The 15,870-nt window shown below is 47.9% G+C and overlaps 1 protein-coding gene across 2 annotated transcripts in view; it reads left to right on the plus strand.

Annotated features, from left to right (window-relative positions):
* The window catches only part of IFT74 (intraflagellar transport 74), a 39,589-nt gene extending 27,265 nt beyond the window's left edge, over positions 1-12,324 (plus strand). For both annotated transcript variants that reach the window (XM_032966311.2, XM_032966312.2), the window contains exons 15-20: positions 570-667; positions 2,072-2,198; positions 4,251-4,414; positions 5,833-5,958; positions 8,536-8,596; positions 11,441-12,324. In XM_032966311.2, coding sequence (XP_032822202.1) covers positions 570-667; positions 2,072-2,198; positions 4,251-4,414; positions 5,833-5,958; positions 8,536-8,596; positions 11,441-11,556 — 692 coding nt within the window. In that variant the 3' untranslated portion in view covers positions 11,557-12,324. The remainder of the gene's footprint in view (positions 1-569; positions 668-2,071; positions 2,199-4,250; positions 4,415-5,832; positions 5,959-8,535; positions 8,597-11,440) is intronic.
* Positions 12,325-15,870: the final 3,546 nt, after the last annotated feature.

Consider the following 15,870-nt stretch of genomic DNA (forward strand, 5'->3'; position numbering starts at 1 on the left):
CCTTCTGATTTTGAGCCGTTGGCTCACTCGCTCTGCCTCTGAGCGACCCGGCCGGTTTAACGACGCAGTAGATATCAAATACTGGATAGTAATGTAATTCCCAGAAACCATGTCGATGTCGTATTTTTTTTATTTTTGTTGGTACGTTTTGTGTTGTACGTGTATTGTTTTTCAAGGTGGTTTAGTCATTTTTAATCCATTCTTAATCTCGGCAGTAAAGTAAAATGGCGTTAATGATTCACGGTCCCTGCTGTCTGGCCAGGTGGCTGCTCAGTGGTAATGAGAGTGGCTCGCTAGGTTGAGAAATTAAAATCCTCAGCCTATCGCCCCCCCCTGGGGATAGATAAAATGATGAGCACACTGCGGGGAAGTTAACATTGTGGTTGTCCTACTGATAGATTCACGTTAGATTTCCACCACGGGCTCTGCATGGCTGTTAATAGAATATGAGCACCGATGCCTCAATGCGCATACGAGCTCAAACTCACTTTGACTTTTCGTTTGACTGGTTACTGAATGTCCGTGCTGACGGTGGTGGCCATGCTTCTGTTTTCTCCGCACACCTTCAGAATTCTTATCGGCATTTGAGGAGAACCGCCGGCAAGAGGTGGAGAGGAAGGCGGAGCTGGAGGCCGCCATTGTGTCCTTGTTGGAGAGCATCAGCAGGGTGCGTGGAGAGGGTGCATGGGGGGGTGCGTGGTGGGGGTGCCTGGAGGGGTGCGTGGTGGTGCATGGGAGGTGGTTGCCACAACAACTGAGCTCACTCCTCACAGGATGAGTGCTTCCGATCAGTGTGGCGCTGCCACCCTTGGTATTGTATCACTTACCTGTGCTGTCACCTGCGACAGTTGTTTTGCCATCTCTGATGTCATCAGCAGTATGTCCATTGTACCGTTGCTACCACATCAGCTGCTCGCATCATTGCAGTTCGTTATAATGTTACAACATAGGCAGAACACCGTCATTGTCATTAACATCCAAAATCATCAATCAACTGCTGAATGAAGGCATCTCCAGGTTGCTGCCATCCCATATGATCCTGAGGTGTCACAATCCGCCCAGCACCTGCACCTAGATTTCATCACTTCATCTCCTTGGCGCCCGTCCGAGCGCTGTTTTCCCCATTGGCTGCCGCTCCGTCCTCAGTCTTGACCACCGCCCACCATTGTCCCTGCTCGCTGTGACGCGTCCTGACCAAGCACCTTCAACTTTTATTAACAGTCAATCTAATGATGTCCCCGTAACTTCAAGCATGCATTCTTACACGCTTCTTTAAGAACTTTTTTTGTTCCATGTTCTTCGTTAAAGTCCACGTTTTTTTATCCGTTATGTTACACAGCACGTAGTGCGCAAAGCCGCTGTACTTGGCGCTAAAGAGTACGCTCCGGAGAAAAGCAGCGAATTTGAACGAAAAATAAAGAAAAACGCCGACATTGCAAAAGATTCTTGTAGTCGAAATAAACCTCCATCCATTCCTGCTGATACTGTAAGCCCGAGTGAGTGGGGCTCCTGTCACACCGCAGGCTGTGGCACAGAGTAAACATCCTGCGATTGTTCCGAGCACTTCAAGCAGAGAGTGTGCTCGGCAAAGCCCACTCATGCCGGAGGGCTCAGCCAAGGGCTATTTCATATTAAATCACTTGCTAAGGGCAACTGCTTCAACTGCAAATGTAACGGCGGAGCGGTGCGCATTAATTTACTGTCGAGCTCGCTGTGATGCAGGGGAAAGTTATTGTCACAGAAATACAGTGTCCCTCAAGATTCCTGGACAATATATGTGTGTGTCCCGTGGGGTAGAGTTCAAACCCTCTGCTGTGATGTTGAATCACAAACGTTGTACAATGTTTCGTTCTTGACATTTAAATGGTTTTAGTACTATGGAAATAAAATGCAACATAATCAATGATGGCTAAAATGATGCACTCCCAGAAGGTCGTGTGGCTAATGGGATGTGTAAAATAAAAGACTTTGGAGAGATGCATATGGGGGATATGGGAAGGAGGAGGCATTTTTGCTTATTTACAATGGAAACGTGTCACGAGAATGTGTTATTTGTTGGTGGTTGATGCAGAGCATGGGCAGGAGCAAGCAGATCTCCAACGTGTCAGCCCAGGAGCTTAGAACCATGCAGGAGGACTTGACCTTCAAGGAGACGGAGATGAAGAAGTCGGAAGTGACGGCTCACGGCCTGTCTGGAGGTTGGGCACCGCATCATTTGTGTTGAAACACGAGCGGGGCCTGTGTGTTGACCCCATAGCCACCGTGGGCCACGGCCAGACAAGACCTGGTTCATTAGGATGTTCCACACGTTAGCATTCACACTGCATACATCCATTAACCGTTAGGTTATTGTATTGAATAACTTATTTCATTTTCAGCCTTTCGTCAATCCACCATGAAGGCCCTTCCTCATGCGATGTCGGTTAATGGGTGTTGTTTGACCATACTTCACCATGCTGGTCAGTGCGGAGGTGAAGTCGGAGAACCCTGGGACTGGTTAAGATTTCACTCGCTATTGACAATAGTCATGGCCGGGAATCGAACTCAGGTGGCCGGATTTATATCACAGTGTACCACATATGCATGTATGTTAAACATATTTCGCACCGTACGTTGCCAACTGTGCTAATCGGAGTTGGATGCTACGACGTGGAATATTTGGCCAGCCTGCTGCTCGCCTGGGAGTTGGTTTGTCGGTGGGGGCCTTTACCTGCTGCGCAGTGCCGTCTCCAGGGCGTGTTCCTCCTGGCCCCGCGCTGATTTATCCTCCGAGTTGTCACCCTAAACCGCTTTTCATGCCCAGCAACCCTGTAACCCCCGTCTCCTCTCGGCTGATATCGGAAATGAAAACGCTGTTATCGCCACGGTGGCTCGGAGAGTTAATTTCAAACAATACAGTGTTGGTATATATTTCACACCACCACTGTAATGAACTTCAGATATTGAAATACGTTTTTTTATCTCTGAATGAGTATCTACAAAAATTATGTCATATGTCAATGAAATGTATGGATGGGCAACCTCGTGTATTCCATGACTATAAGCAGCAGATTTAAGAAACCTTATCTCCCCTCCCTAAACATAATCATAACCACAAAACACTAAGATCACCCATATAGCCTTCATACAGACTGTTGGAGCAAGTGCTCTTAGCGAGTACCTATGAAGGCAAGCACGGCACACCTATGAAGGGGTGGGTGGCCGACACGATGCCTGGCCACATTTGTCCCCCCCGGTGTTGATGTTTGCACACTGCACCAGGTACTAATTTAAGGCTGATTCCACCAAGGGGAGGCCCAGCACCAGTTCAGATTATGTCACTTTTATTATTCGTCAGAGGGATTCGAAGTTAGGTTGCTGGGTTCATAGCACAGCGCGCTAACCACTGCACTACCCACAACCACAGCAATGGGTGGAGGAACATTGACAATGCTGAAATGGTACTTTTTCTTCTCCTCAACACAGTTGCTGAGCACAAAGGCCCAAAGCATCAATCGGCCACCAACAAACAACCCTATCAAAGTTGTAATAGATAAGGGTGAAGATGTTTTATTACTTCTTGAATTGGGCAAGGTTATTATTATAAGAGCTTGGGGAAAATGGACAATGGTGGGAGGGAATTCCAAAGTGTAGCAGTGCGAGGGGAAAAAGCAGAAGGGGAGAGAAGTGTTGTGACCTGCAGTATGGTGAGTGAGTGTTGTGACCTGCAGTGTGATGAGTGAGTGAGTGTTGTGACCTGCAGTGTGGTGAGTGGGTGAGTGTTGTGACCTGCAGTGTCGTGAGTGAGTGTTGTGACCTGCAGTTTGGTGAGTGAGTGGGTGAGTGGTGTGACCTGCAGTGTGGTGAGTGGGTGGGTGACTGTTGTGACCTGCAGTGTGGTGGTTGAGATGAAACAGTCAGTCTAGTAAAACTGAGTCTGCAAGATGGGTGGTGGAATGCACGGAAACATGAACCATGGTAGGAGTGATAAAGCGATAAGGAGACAACTCTCCGCCAGTGAGCGAATGACTGGAGTGAATCAGTGAGGGCTGGATCAACAATCAACCTGACTGGATTACGTACATTGAATGATAGGACCTCCTGGTGATCCTGTGTGTTCCAACTCCAACATTTACCTGCCGAGAAGGACTTAAGGTGCTTTGCGTTTCAAGTGCAGTAGCTGTGGCGTATGCTGGGAAACCTCTTACCTTTGCTTCCTGCTTCTCTGCTTCGTGCATGCGTCTGTGCTCGTGTGTCCGTGTTGCCTAAAGAGAGCCAGCGGCTTCAGTTGGACCTGGAAAAGGTGAAGCAGCTGGAGACGAAGATTCAGGCTGAGCTGGAGGCCCTGAAGGAGCGCGAGCGGAGCATGACGGAGGAGCTGGTGGTCTACAGTGACTTGGATGCCCTCCGTGCCGCCGGAGAGGACAAGAAGAAGGCACGTGTGCTCACTCGTGATTTTGCCACATTACTCCCCACGGGGTTGCTACCATCCTCACTGGTTCTACACAGCCGAGTTTGACTCGCCACGATAGCGAGATGTCAACTACTTCGCCTCGTATACAGGAGGTCGTGGGTTCGATCCCGACCCTGACGCCTGTTGGATATTTGGAGTTCGGATGTTCTCCCCGTGATCACGTGGATTTTTCTCCGGGTCCTCCGGTTTTTGCCTTCAACATTTCGAAACATGATTTTAAAAATTTCGGCTGCTATAAATTTCCACTGAGAAGCCAATTCTTTGAACTATCATTTGTGGCCAGGTCACTTCTGAAATAGAGCTATATAGCAGCTTAGTAAGCCTTAGCTGGTAAAATAAAATAGTTGAGTTTTTGTTTCAGGTCAAAGGATTGGAGTTGGCAAACTTCCCAATCGCGAGCTGCTCGCTGCATCGCTAAGCAGGCATCTGGCCAGTTTGTCTTCTCTAAAACAAAAATAATTGTATCAGCTGAGGACATCGTATTACCTGAATGGCAAAGTATCTGGTCAGGTGGCTCGGCGGTAAAACGGACGGCTTGCAGTAAGGTTAGGCACCTCCGATTAGCACGGTGGGCAACGTACCATGCGAAAGAAGTTCACTATACACGATTGCAGTTTAAAGTCCTCTGTTGAAGGTTGACTTAACCCACCATCGCTCCAGGGTCAATAAAATAGGTAGCACTTTGTGAGGTAGTCAATAGTTGTTGTCCAAATAATAGACTCATTGGAATGTGGAATTTGCACCACTGGCTCAGGACTGAACAGGAGATGAGCACAAGGTAAATGCTCATTAGAACAAGAAGTCGCTTTGACTACAGTGCAAAGGACACCAGCTATTAGACTACATTTTTACATTGCCCTTAACACAACAGCATTAACACAACAACATTACCACAACAACATTAACACAAAAACATTAAGACATTAACACAACAACATTAACACAACAACATTAACACAACAGCATATACATGGGGCAGCAGGTTGGCACAGTGGTAACACTCACTAGAGCATTCATATAAGAACCTGTGGTTTTATTCTTGACCTGTGGAATTTTCTGTGTGGAGTACGTTCTCCCCTTACATGGGGTTTCTCTGGGTCCTCTAGTTCCCTCCTATAGCTAAAACACACACACAGTGATTGTTGTTGCCCAAACATCTCAATGTAGCAAGATCCTCTTGAAAAAAATGACTGAAATCAAGTATGACTTTCCTGGGCAAATAATTAATAATTCATTTTATTATATTAAAACAGAGATAAATTGCGTGACACTATTTTAACATGGGAAATGCATCCGAATGAATGTGTTGGTGTGAGTAATTTGTGGTTGAAGAGGGTGAGCAGGATGTCGAGCGGAGGATGTGTTATTCCGGCCCACAGAGGCTGCAGGAGGAGAAGGTGACGCTGGCGCTGCGTAGAGACGCGTTCCGCAAGCGGCTGCAGGCGCTGAGCGGCGAGCTGGAGGCGGCACGTGCGCAGCTGCAGGACAACGAGACGCACGCCCAGGTGCCGCACCTCACTCGGTGCTCGCACCCTCAGCTGCCGCTCCCCGGCAGCTGAGGGTGCAGTGGGCGACAGGGTGGCGCCGCGGTGGCAACGCTTGTAAACTTGAAAAGAACCTGGGTTCGATTCCTGACTTGGGCGTATTTCTGTGTGGAATTTGTACATTTTCCTCCTTGTTCTGCATGACTAGGAAAGCCATACAATATAGCCGGTATTGGCCACACAACATCCCAATGCTGAAAGATTACTTGGACATTTCTTAATTAGGATTATACACATAGCTCCATTGCTCCCTCCTGTTACAAAAACTTGGCAGGACTCTGAGTGAGGCTCTCTTGGGTAAACAAGCATAATAATTACCAACATCTGCAATGCTAATCACTGCCTTTGTGCATGTATTCATCACAATGATATAAAATATCACTTTATAGTAATTTATTTACATTCTAGCTGTCACACTCAAGGGACATTAAAACATAAAATAATGAAAACAGGAATTTATTTTAATGACTGCAGCTGAGCAAGAGTAAAGATTTTTGCCAGCATGCCACAGCGATATACAGCTGTGAGGCTCTTTCCCACTGTCGCGAGTGTTCAGTGACGGAAGGTGTCGCTTTGCGGCCTCAGATTGGGAAACACACACGCTGTGTTCTCTGTTCTTTGATATACGCAGCGATGGTCATTTTTATTTTGGAAAAAATATATATTGTGTGTTCTCCACTGTTTAAACTAACGGGCACATTCCTCAAATGTTTCCAATTGTTTCATTGTCTCACTGGCTTTTTCACTGCCAAATTTCGCATTGGCCTTTGCTTGGAAACGTGAACGTCTTGGTTCTTGTAATAAATGCCACCGTGAAAAATTATCCCGTCTTCACAGGCACACCCAGCATGGGGGTCTTTATATCCCTCCCCGTAAAAATAGACCTGTGAGTAAATACGTCAAAACAGGAAGATGGAAAGATGTGTTGCAAATGACATTGGGGAAGCTCCACCCATAGCGGCGGTCTAGGCAGATCGCACGGGTAGTGCTCGTGCGTCTGATTCCGTCTGTTACGCAAGCGACTCCTTGCTCCATTGAGCAACGCGGCAGTGCTCAGCCCTGCGGAGTCACAGTGGTTTCAATTCCTATCTCTCCCTTTGTGCCATATCCTATCACAAAAGACGTTAGCTCAGTGCATGATATTACTCAAGAACGTTGCATTAGGTATCCCAGTTTGCATCCAATTGTTTCAAATTGCTTATGCACTTTACATAATTTAATTTGCTGTCTTCCCCAGCTTCTTGTACCTATAATTTCCCAGTCAGAACATTATATTCATCCTCTTGTTTTCTCATTACACATCCAAGAAATCTCACTAGCCTGTCTCTAATTATTCTTATTCTGTTTTTGTACCTGCTGCTCTCTGTAACGTCTGTATGTTACTAATCTTGTCTGTCCATTCCTATAGTGAGGGATAATTTATCCATAGGACTTTCCTACAAAGTAGGACTCATTTTAGCGACCACTGGGGTAGGGGGTGATGGGCTGTGTCAACCCCCCCAACCAAGATTGAAAGTCGCGAACCTTGTACCACTGAGCCACCTGGCCCCGGGTGTCTGTGTTTGAATCATTCTGAGACATTAACGACCGTGAAGTGAGATTACATGAGAATGCACATGGGGTGTAGAGACAGTAATCACTGCTAGCACAGGGAAACCCAAGTGAGGGAACGCAATCTATCTCTCGCTTGTTGACCACTACACAGCGTGGCGGCCCTGCGTGCGGGAGAGCGCACGCCTTGCTAGCCTGAAAGTTGCGAATTCAGCTCCTGGTTAAGGGGAATGGACTCAGCCCATCATCTCTCCGGGGTCGGTAAAATCAGTCTCACCTTATGGGGGAGTCAACTGTGGTTGTCCGCAGGGACAGACTCACGCCTGTCATAGAAATATGGAATTTCTACCATTGGCTCAGGGCTGTAAACAGGAGATGAGCACCAATGCCTCGATGCTCATTGGAACAGGAAATTACTTTGACTGAGTCGATGTCTATTCCATTTAGGCACGTGCGGGTGTCACTGTAGCAGCTGCTGTAAGACTGGAAACTTTTGGGATTGGGTTTCCATGGGTTGCTACGTCATGTTTGGATGTGTTAGTGTTTCCTGTAATAAAGCCCAAGCTGCACTTGGCCGACAGAAACGTTTAACGCGATCAGTGTTGCCCCTATGTACAATTTGTGCTATTACAGAAAGACATACACACCACTCACTTTCACAAATAAACCCATATGCACTACTCACTGGATCTCCGATTACCACAGTAGGCTATGTACAGTGCGAAATAAGTTCAACATACATACTGTACATACTCTACCACAGAGAAACCCATACACACCACTCACTCGACTACAGAAACCCATACACACTACGTACACTACGACAGAGAACCCCATGTACACCACTCACTCCACCACAGACAAACCATTGCACACCACTCACTCTCACAGACACCCACACTCGGCACTCACACTCCCACGTACAGACACCACTCATGGGCAGTCGACATTGTGGATTATTGCGCGATTTATTCTTTTGTGTTTCAGCTGACGAACCTTGAACGCAAGTGGCAGCATCATGAACAGAACAATTTTGTGATGAAGGAGTGTATCCTTTGCACATGAAGACCAGCTGTGGGGTCTCTGGAGTGGGGCTCTCTTCTGTAGCCATTGTAGACTATTGCACCTATTTGTCTTTTCTCATTTCGATGGCCACAGTTTATGTTTAATGTACAGCGATTACATGTGGGCAAGACAAAGTAGCATCCAGTATACTCAAGTACATTGTCTTGAGCCATTCAGTGATCTCTTGAGTCGGCAATGTTCAGCTCAAGATGATCGCATCCAGGAGTGGATAGAGCAGCGATCCCGCATTTGCTAGCAGCATCCTTTTCCTCATCACTGAGACCCACAGACTCACATTGAGACCCATAGACTCTTATCGCGACCCTTAGAGTTACACACAGTGGATCACATTGCACCTGGACCTGGCACAATTAATCAACCACATTTATATTTAGTTTTGCAATGGGCTGGGCGGTGCCGTGTGTCAAAGAAGAGCAGCTTGGTTGTGTGTAAGCTGTCGCCAAGCATCTCGCAGGCCCAGGTGCGGGGCCCAGCGAGATGAGCCCAGTGCCTCTCCGTCGTGTCTCTCGTGGCCTCCCTGGTCGCCGCTTCGCTGGATCCGTTCCAGAGGAAGCGAGTGTCTGAGACCCCATTTCCTGGCTTTCCCAGGCTGCAGCATGCGGGACTGGTGACAAGATGACATTCCTATTACGTGCAGCAGGCAGAGAGAACAGTGACTGTCTTTGTCTTTTTGTGTTATGTACAGTTTTGTAGGGAGCAGTGGGCACAGTGGTCAGTGCACTGCATTATGAACTCAGCGACGCTAGTTTGATTGCCACTCACGGCCAGTAATGGTGGCGAATAACTGAACCGTTCCTGGGCCTCCCCTGGGTCAACTCAGCCTTAAAATTGAGTACATAGTCGAGTGTGTAAGCATCGGCACTAGGGAGAGGAAGGTGGCCAGGTGTGGTGTTGGTCACTTACTCCATTTTGTGCCTTGCCGGTCTTCATAGGTTCTCACGAACAGCAATTTCCCCAATAACCTGTTGAAGGCTATACGGTGTATCTTTGTCTTTGTATAGTTTTCGAAAAATATTTATGCATGATTCATTCAAAGTCTAAATATTTTTACAATTTTTTCACCGTGTTTGGATGGGTCCGAATGTTGATTTTGTGCAGAATGGGAGGATGTTTTGAATACACTTGCACCTTTACTGCCCACACTGAAAGAGAATTACAAACACAGTGGACATTATTTTCTTAACATATTAGCACGTAAAGATGCGCCGCCGTCTATTGTAATGCCATTGCGCACTGGAGAGGAAAGTGTGTTTCCTCGGCATGTCCAGGGAATCGGCTCAAAAGAGTGGCAGGGCCCATCCTGTCTCCCCTCATTCCCCTGCATCCTTTGAAAAACCGTGACTTCCCAAAATAATTCTGCACGTCGGCATTTGCGACGAGATGCCCGATTTGTTTACGAGTGGATTTCCACTGCTGTCAACTGGTTCCATTGGTCAAACTCTGCACGTTACTTGTCACATGGAGAGAAGCAAAGTTGCATGGCCATTGCTGCATGCATCCTTGGCCTTAGAGTGGCGGTGGCGGGCACCACCAGTGGGAGCTGTCGCAGACATTACCATTGAGAGCAGCTTGACGTTTGAATCATAGTTGTTGGGGCACGGTGGTGTGCGCAAACCGATTCTTTCGTGGGTTGGCAGCGGTGGCGCGCGGTGGTCCATACAGGTTGGGAATCACCGTCGTGAGACCGAGGCACTTTCCACTCGGCACGTCGGCGTAGTTGTGTCGAGGTTCTGGCGGAACCTAGACACCTCGCAGCTGCCGGAGATTCCTCTGAGAGTAGTGGAGAGACATCCTGAGCCCCCTCGCCTTCCCTCGCGCGTCGCCCACCGCTGTCTTCCTGTCTCCCTGCGGTGGTGGCTTGCGTGGGAAAGTTCTAACCGCACGGCTCCACAAACCAAATCTACTGCCTTGCAGTAGATTTGGTTTGTGTTGCACCAGGCCCGGCGGCTCGTGCTGGTGTTGACTTTTTAAGTTTCCTTTGGGTTTGTGTCCTCACCGGGTGGCGGCCATGCCTTGTGACATTCACCATTCGGGTGGAAGTAGGGACGCGTTGCTGGTTACGTGCGAAGGTTGTTTAAATATAAATGTTCATGCGTGACATTACTGTAAATATTATCATTTCAATGTTGAACACAAAAAGCGTTTTTTTTCCCCCGTGGCATTACAGTAACCGACGACGGGAGGATTGTGAATCCTGGAGAGATCTCGCTGTGTGCCGTAATGATTGCCGGTGATTGCCAGTCCATCCTTGATCCCGGCTCCTCAGTCTTTAGTCCTCGGGGACATTAGTCAACTGAATCCATCCCAACAACTGGCACATGCATTTATATTCGCTGAATATAATCACGTTTGTAGACTAGGCTATAATGTGTGTTGTGTTGCACGCACGTGAAGATAACTGGCCAACGTAGCCGCTCTGGAATTGACAGTCCCAGAAGCACCAGTTATTAGAAATCCACGGTGTTCAACTGCATCCCTTTGTGGAAGTGACCTCATCGCAACGGCAAAATGTGTGGGCAAGGCTGCGAGCGTTGTGCATGTGACATGCACGCACGGCATGATGGGGAGTCGTGCCTGTCAGCTGTTTGTGCGGCATTCATTTGCGTGTCGTTCCTTTAACCCCCGTGGCGTGTGCAGTACGCCCTTAAACGCGGAAAAGTGCGCGCGGCAACCGCTGCCGTCCTCTAGTCGCGAACGGTTGTGAAACTCTTGTGTTTTAATTGCTTCCTGTGTGGCCACAAATGCGGTCACATTACCGGAACGCTGCGCTGCAATCTCCCTGGGCTTCCCTTGACTCCCGGAACAGTCATCGCAACCAAGAGCATGGAGAGCGACTACCAGCCCCTGATGAAGAGCGTCATGCAGCAGGTGTCCCGGTACAACAGGCTGCTCCAGGAGGGCCTGCAGGGCGGCAGAGCCTGAGGGCCCACAGAATTGGCCACTGCGCTCGGGCTGATACCTTTTCCACTTAGACCAAACCCGGACACGTTTATAAGTCGGATTATAATTCCTGCTACCCGAACACGATGATACATTCCCAGACTCTCCGGGTGAAACCTGAAGCAAGTGGCAACCCTACATTCTGCCCACAAGTTAAATTGCTCTGACACTCGTCAGCCCCATCAGCAGTCAGCCACACCTATTTATCCGCCCAGACTGGACGCCTGTGAAAAATAGAGCTTCATAGCTCATCGGATTCCTGCAGTCTAAATAAAGATTCTGATTGTCAATGTGCTGACGTGCAACTGGCACTGTAGCGCTGGCACAGGTGCAGCACATTTAACCCCACACCCTCCTGCACTGCAGAAGCAGCGCTTCGGTTGTCTGGGGAAAGAACCTGGCGATGGTCGTGCTTTCTCGAGCAGAGGGAGGGGGCGGATGGGGTTGAGAATCTGCAGGTGCGTTTATTCTTGAGAGCGTCTTGGCGCCGGCTCATCGCGTGACTGCCTTCCCGCTCGTCTGTGGCTCTTCCTCGCGTATCCGAGTCGTTCTCTAATCGAGAATGAGTTAATACTGTGCGTTATAATTTGAAATAATGACTTATACATGACGCACTTCATTCTTATACGACATGCCTTTTTCATGAAATCTATCCACAACAAGGTCTTTAAATAACCCTTATCAAATGTGTGTAACTGCTGTTTTTATTTAATATAAATAAAGCCCGGTGTTTTTCCTCGTTCGATTCCATGCCCCTTGTAGCTTGCATTTAATTGTATCGTTTCATTTATCTCTCAGTTCAATGACATGCGAGCTTTCATTTCCCTATTATTCGTCATGATGCCTACAGTGAGGGAAAAAAAGTATTTGATCCCCTGCTGATTTTGTACGTTTGCCCACTGACAAAGAAATGATCAGTCTATAATTTTAATGGTAGGTTTATTTGAACAGTGAGAGACATAATAACAACAAAATCCAGAAAAACATGTCAAAAACGTTATAAATTGATTTGCATTTAAATGATGGAAATAAGTATTTGACCGCTCTGCAAAACATGACTTAGTACTTGGTGGCAAAACCCTTGTTGGCAATCACAGAGGTCAGACGTTTCTTGTAGTTGGCCACCAGGTTTGCACACATCTCAGGAGGGATTTTGTCCCACTCCTCTTTGCAGATCTTCTCCAAGTCATTAAGGTTTCGAGGCTGACGTTTGGCAACTCAAACCTTCAGCTCCCTCCACAGATGTTCTATGGGATTAAGGTCTGGAGACTGGCTAGGCCACTCCAGGACCTTAATGTGCTTCTTCTTGAGCTACACCTTTGTTGCCTTGGCCGTGTGTTTTGGGTCATTGTCATGCTGGAATACCCATCCACGACCCATTTTCAATGCCCTGGTTGAGGGAAGGAGGTTCTCACCCAAGATTTGATGGTACATGGCCCGGTCCATCGTCCCTTTGATGCGGTGACGTCCTGTCCCCTTAGCAGAAAAACACCCCCAAAGAATAATGTTTCCACCTCCATATTTGACGGTGGGGATGGTGTTCTTGGTGTCATAGGCAGCATTCCTCCTCCAAACACGGCGAGTTGAGTTGATGCCAAAGAGCTCCATTTTGGTCTCATCTGACCACAACACTTTCACCAAGTTGTCCTCTGAATCATTCAGATGTTCATTGGCAAACTTCAGACGGGCATGTATATGTGCTTTCTTGAGCAGGGGGACCTTGCGGGCGCTGCAGGATTTCAGTCCTTCACGACGTAGTGTGTTACCAATTGTTTTCTTGGTGACTATGGTCCCAGCTGTCTTGAGATCATTGACAAGATCTCCACGAGGTGAGATCTTGCATGGAGCCCCAGGCCGAGGGAGATTGACAGTTATTTTGTGTGTTCTTCCATTTGCGAATAATCACACCAACTGTTGTCACCTTCTCGCCAAGCTGCTTGGCAATGGTGTTGTAGCCCATTCCAGCCTTGTGTAGGTCTACAATCTTGTCCCTGACATCCTTGGAGAGCTCTTTGGTCTTGGCCATGGTGGAGAGTTTGGAATCTGATTGATTGCTTCTGTGGACAGGTGTCTTTTATACAGGTAACAAGCTGAGATTAGGAGCACTCCCTTTAAGAGTGTGCTCCTAATCTCAGCTCGTTACCTGTATAAAAGACACCTGGGAGCCAGAAATCATTCTGATTGAGAGGGGGTCAAATACTTATTTCCCTCATTAAAATGCAAATCAATTTATAACATTATTGACATGCGTTTTCCTGGATTTTCTTGTTATTATTCTGTCTCTCACTGTTCAAATAAACCTACCATTAAAATTATAGACTGATCATTTCTTTGTCAGTGGGCAAACGTACAAAATCAGCAGGGGATCAAATACTTTTTCCCTCTGTACATACACAGAGCAAGAGCAATTCGTGACACACTGATGCAGACTTTGTCAGTGCTTACCAAGCGACCGAGGACATTTACGGTGGCAAGGGGTGAGGGTAAATGATTCCTCCAAGCTTGTGACCCTCCTTAGGGCAGCAGTAGATTGAATAACTTATTGTTCGGTGATACTGCCTATGTTGTTGAATAGTGTTAAAAATATCAGCCCAATCTGCTTGGTTCACTGGCAGCTCCTTGCCCCAGCTGTTCAGTAGATAACATCATTGAGTCGTGAGTGTTTAAATAGAATGGTTTTAGAAGCTCGTGTGAAGATAGTAAGGCTATGATGGTGGGGGGGGAAGGGGGATTAAGCATTGAGCCAATTCCCTTTACGAGACAATGAATAAGCAGACAATACACATCGTGTCTGCTGTCCCTCCACATACAAAGGCCGCACCCCCTTCTAGGAGTGCATCTTCGCGGCATTGTCTCAACACGAGCTGCTGCTGCTGCCGCCGCCTTCCCGCGTGTCCGCGTCGTTCTGTCTTCCAGAGCGAGCCAAGGCCGAACATTTTACTCTTCAAATATAGAGTCGGGTATTCTTGGTTCTTTCGGTAAAGGCACGTAGATAGGTTCAAAGAAAATAACAAAAATAACATTAATTCCTGCAGTCACGAAAGCTTTAAGTCAAGATGTAACCGCCTCTATACGGGGAGGGTTTCCACACAGCTATTAGCAGCCTGATGACGACCGCTTGCGTTGCGAAACGGAGCTTTTTATATTTTTATTTATTTTCTATCTACGTGACTTTACCGAAAGAACCAAGAATATGAATTCCTGCAGTCACGAAAGTTTTAAGTCAATGTATAGAGTCGGGTACATTCGAAGTGGCCCTTGGTGGAGAGACTGTCAGCCAAAGGATTCGAACTTCATAGTTCTCATTCTGCCTGGTGTCCCATACCCCTCGCTCAGCTACAGCCTCTTCCTTGCGTGTTCAACGACCGTCGCCCTCAGTGTGGGGCTCCGTGGCCACCACGGCTTGCCAGGTGGTGTAGGCGTGGGGGCAGCGAGGAGCTGTGGGCCAGGAGATGGCAGTCACTGAGTCTCCATCAACACCCCCCCCCCCGCCTCCTCGTATGCCAGCGTTATGGGTTCATGTCGCCTATCGTGTTTGTGTATTGTTGTTGTTGTAACCTTCTGATCCCTTGCCCCTGCTGGACTTCTGTGAAAAAGCTGTATAGCTCATCGGACTCCTCCACTGTAAATATTCTGATTGAATCTTGAGTTCTCTGGTTTATCACGAACGCGAAACCAGCCACACGCGCTCATCAACAATGGAAATTAGCCTCAAACATGGCACGAGTGATTATTAGTCTTGGGCCCGCCACGCTGGCAAGCCGTGCGTTGAGGAAGAGCCTCGATGCCAATGTCAAGGTCTGCTCGCCACGACGAGAAAGGCCCTCGCGAGGCGAGTCGGTGTCGTGTTTGCGAACTGTCCGCCGTGGGAGCGTAAACTACAAACATCGCAATGCGGGGTCCTCTTGAACAAAAAAAGGTCGTAAGCCTTTCTGGATAAATAAAGGCGTAACTTCTGGATTGTTGTTATTATTACGACCTTCGAGGCAAGTCACAGTGATACCATGTGGTCTAGGAGGGGGAACCAACATCGAACTGCCTCACTTCTAGATTTGTCCTTTAAAGATGGATCCAGAACTTCCTAAGGGGGGCGGAGGGCGGGGCACTGCCTCCAACGCCCCCCCCGCCCGTACCTGAGTGGGCTCTGCCTGGTAGGATGACGGGGATGGTGGGGATGGTTGAGTTGTATCTGGGTGATTTGTTTACCATTCTTGTACTCTGCACTACGATCACGTCTTTTTTTGATTTGTTGTGACGTTCGTACCCGCCCCCACTGGACATATGAAAAAGAGCTTT

Source organism: Petromyzon marinus, chromosome 35 (assembly GCF_048934315.1).
Source record: "Petromyzon marinus isolate PM22_M1 ecotype Great Lakes invasive population chromosome 35, UKy_Petmar_22M1.pri1.0, whole genome shotgun sequence".
NCBI classification, from domain to species: Eukaryota; Metazoa; Chordata; class Hyperoartia; order Petromyzontiformes; family Petromyzontidae; genus Petromyzon; species Petromyzon marinus.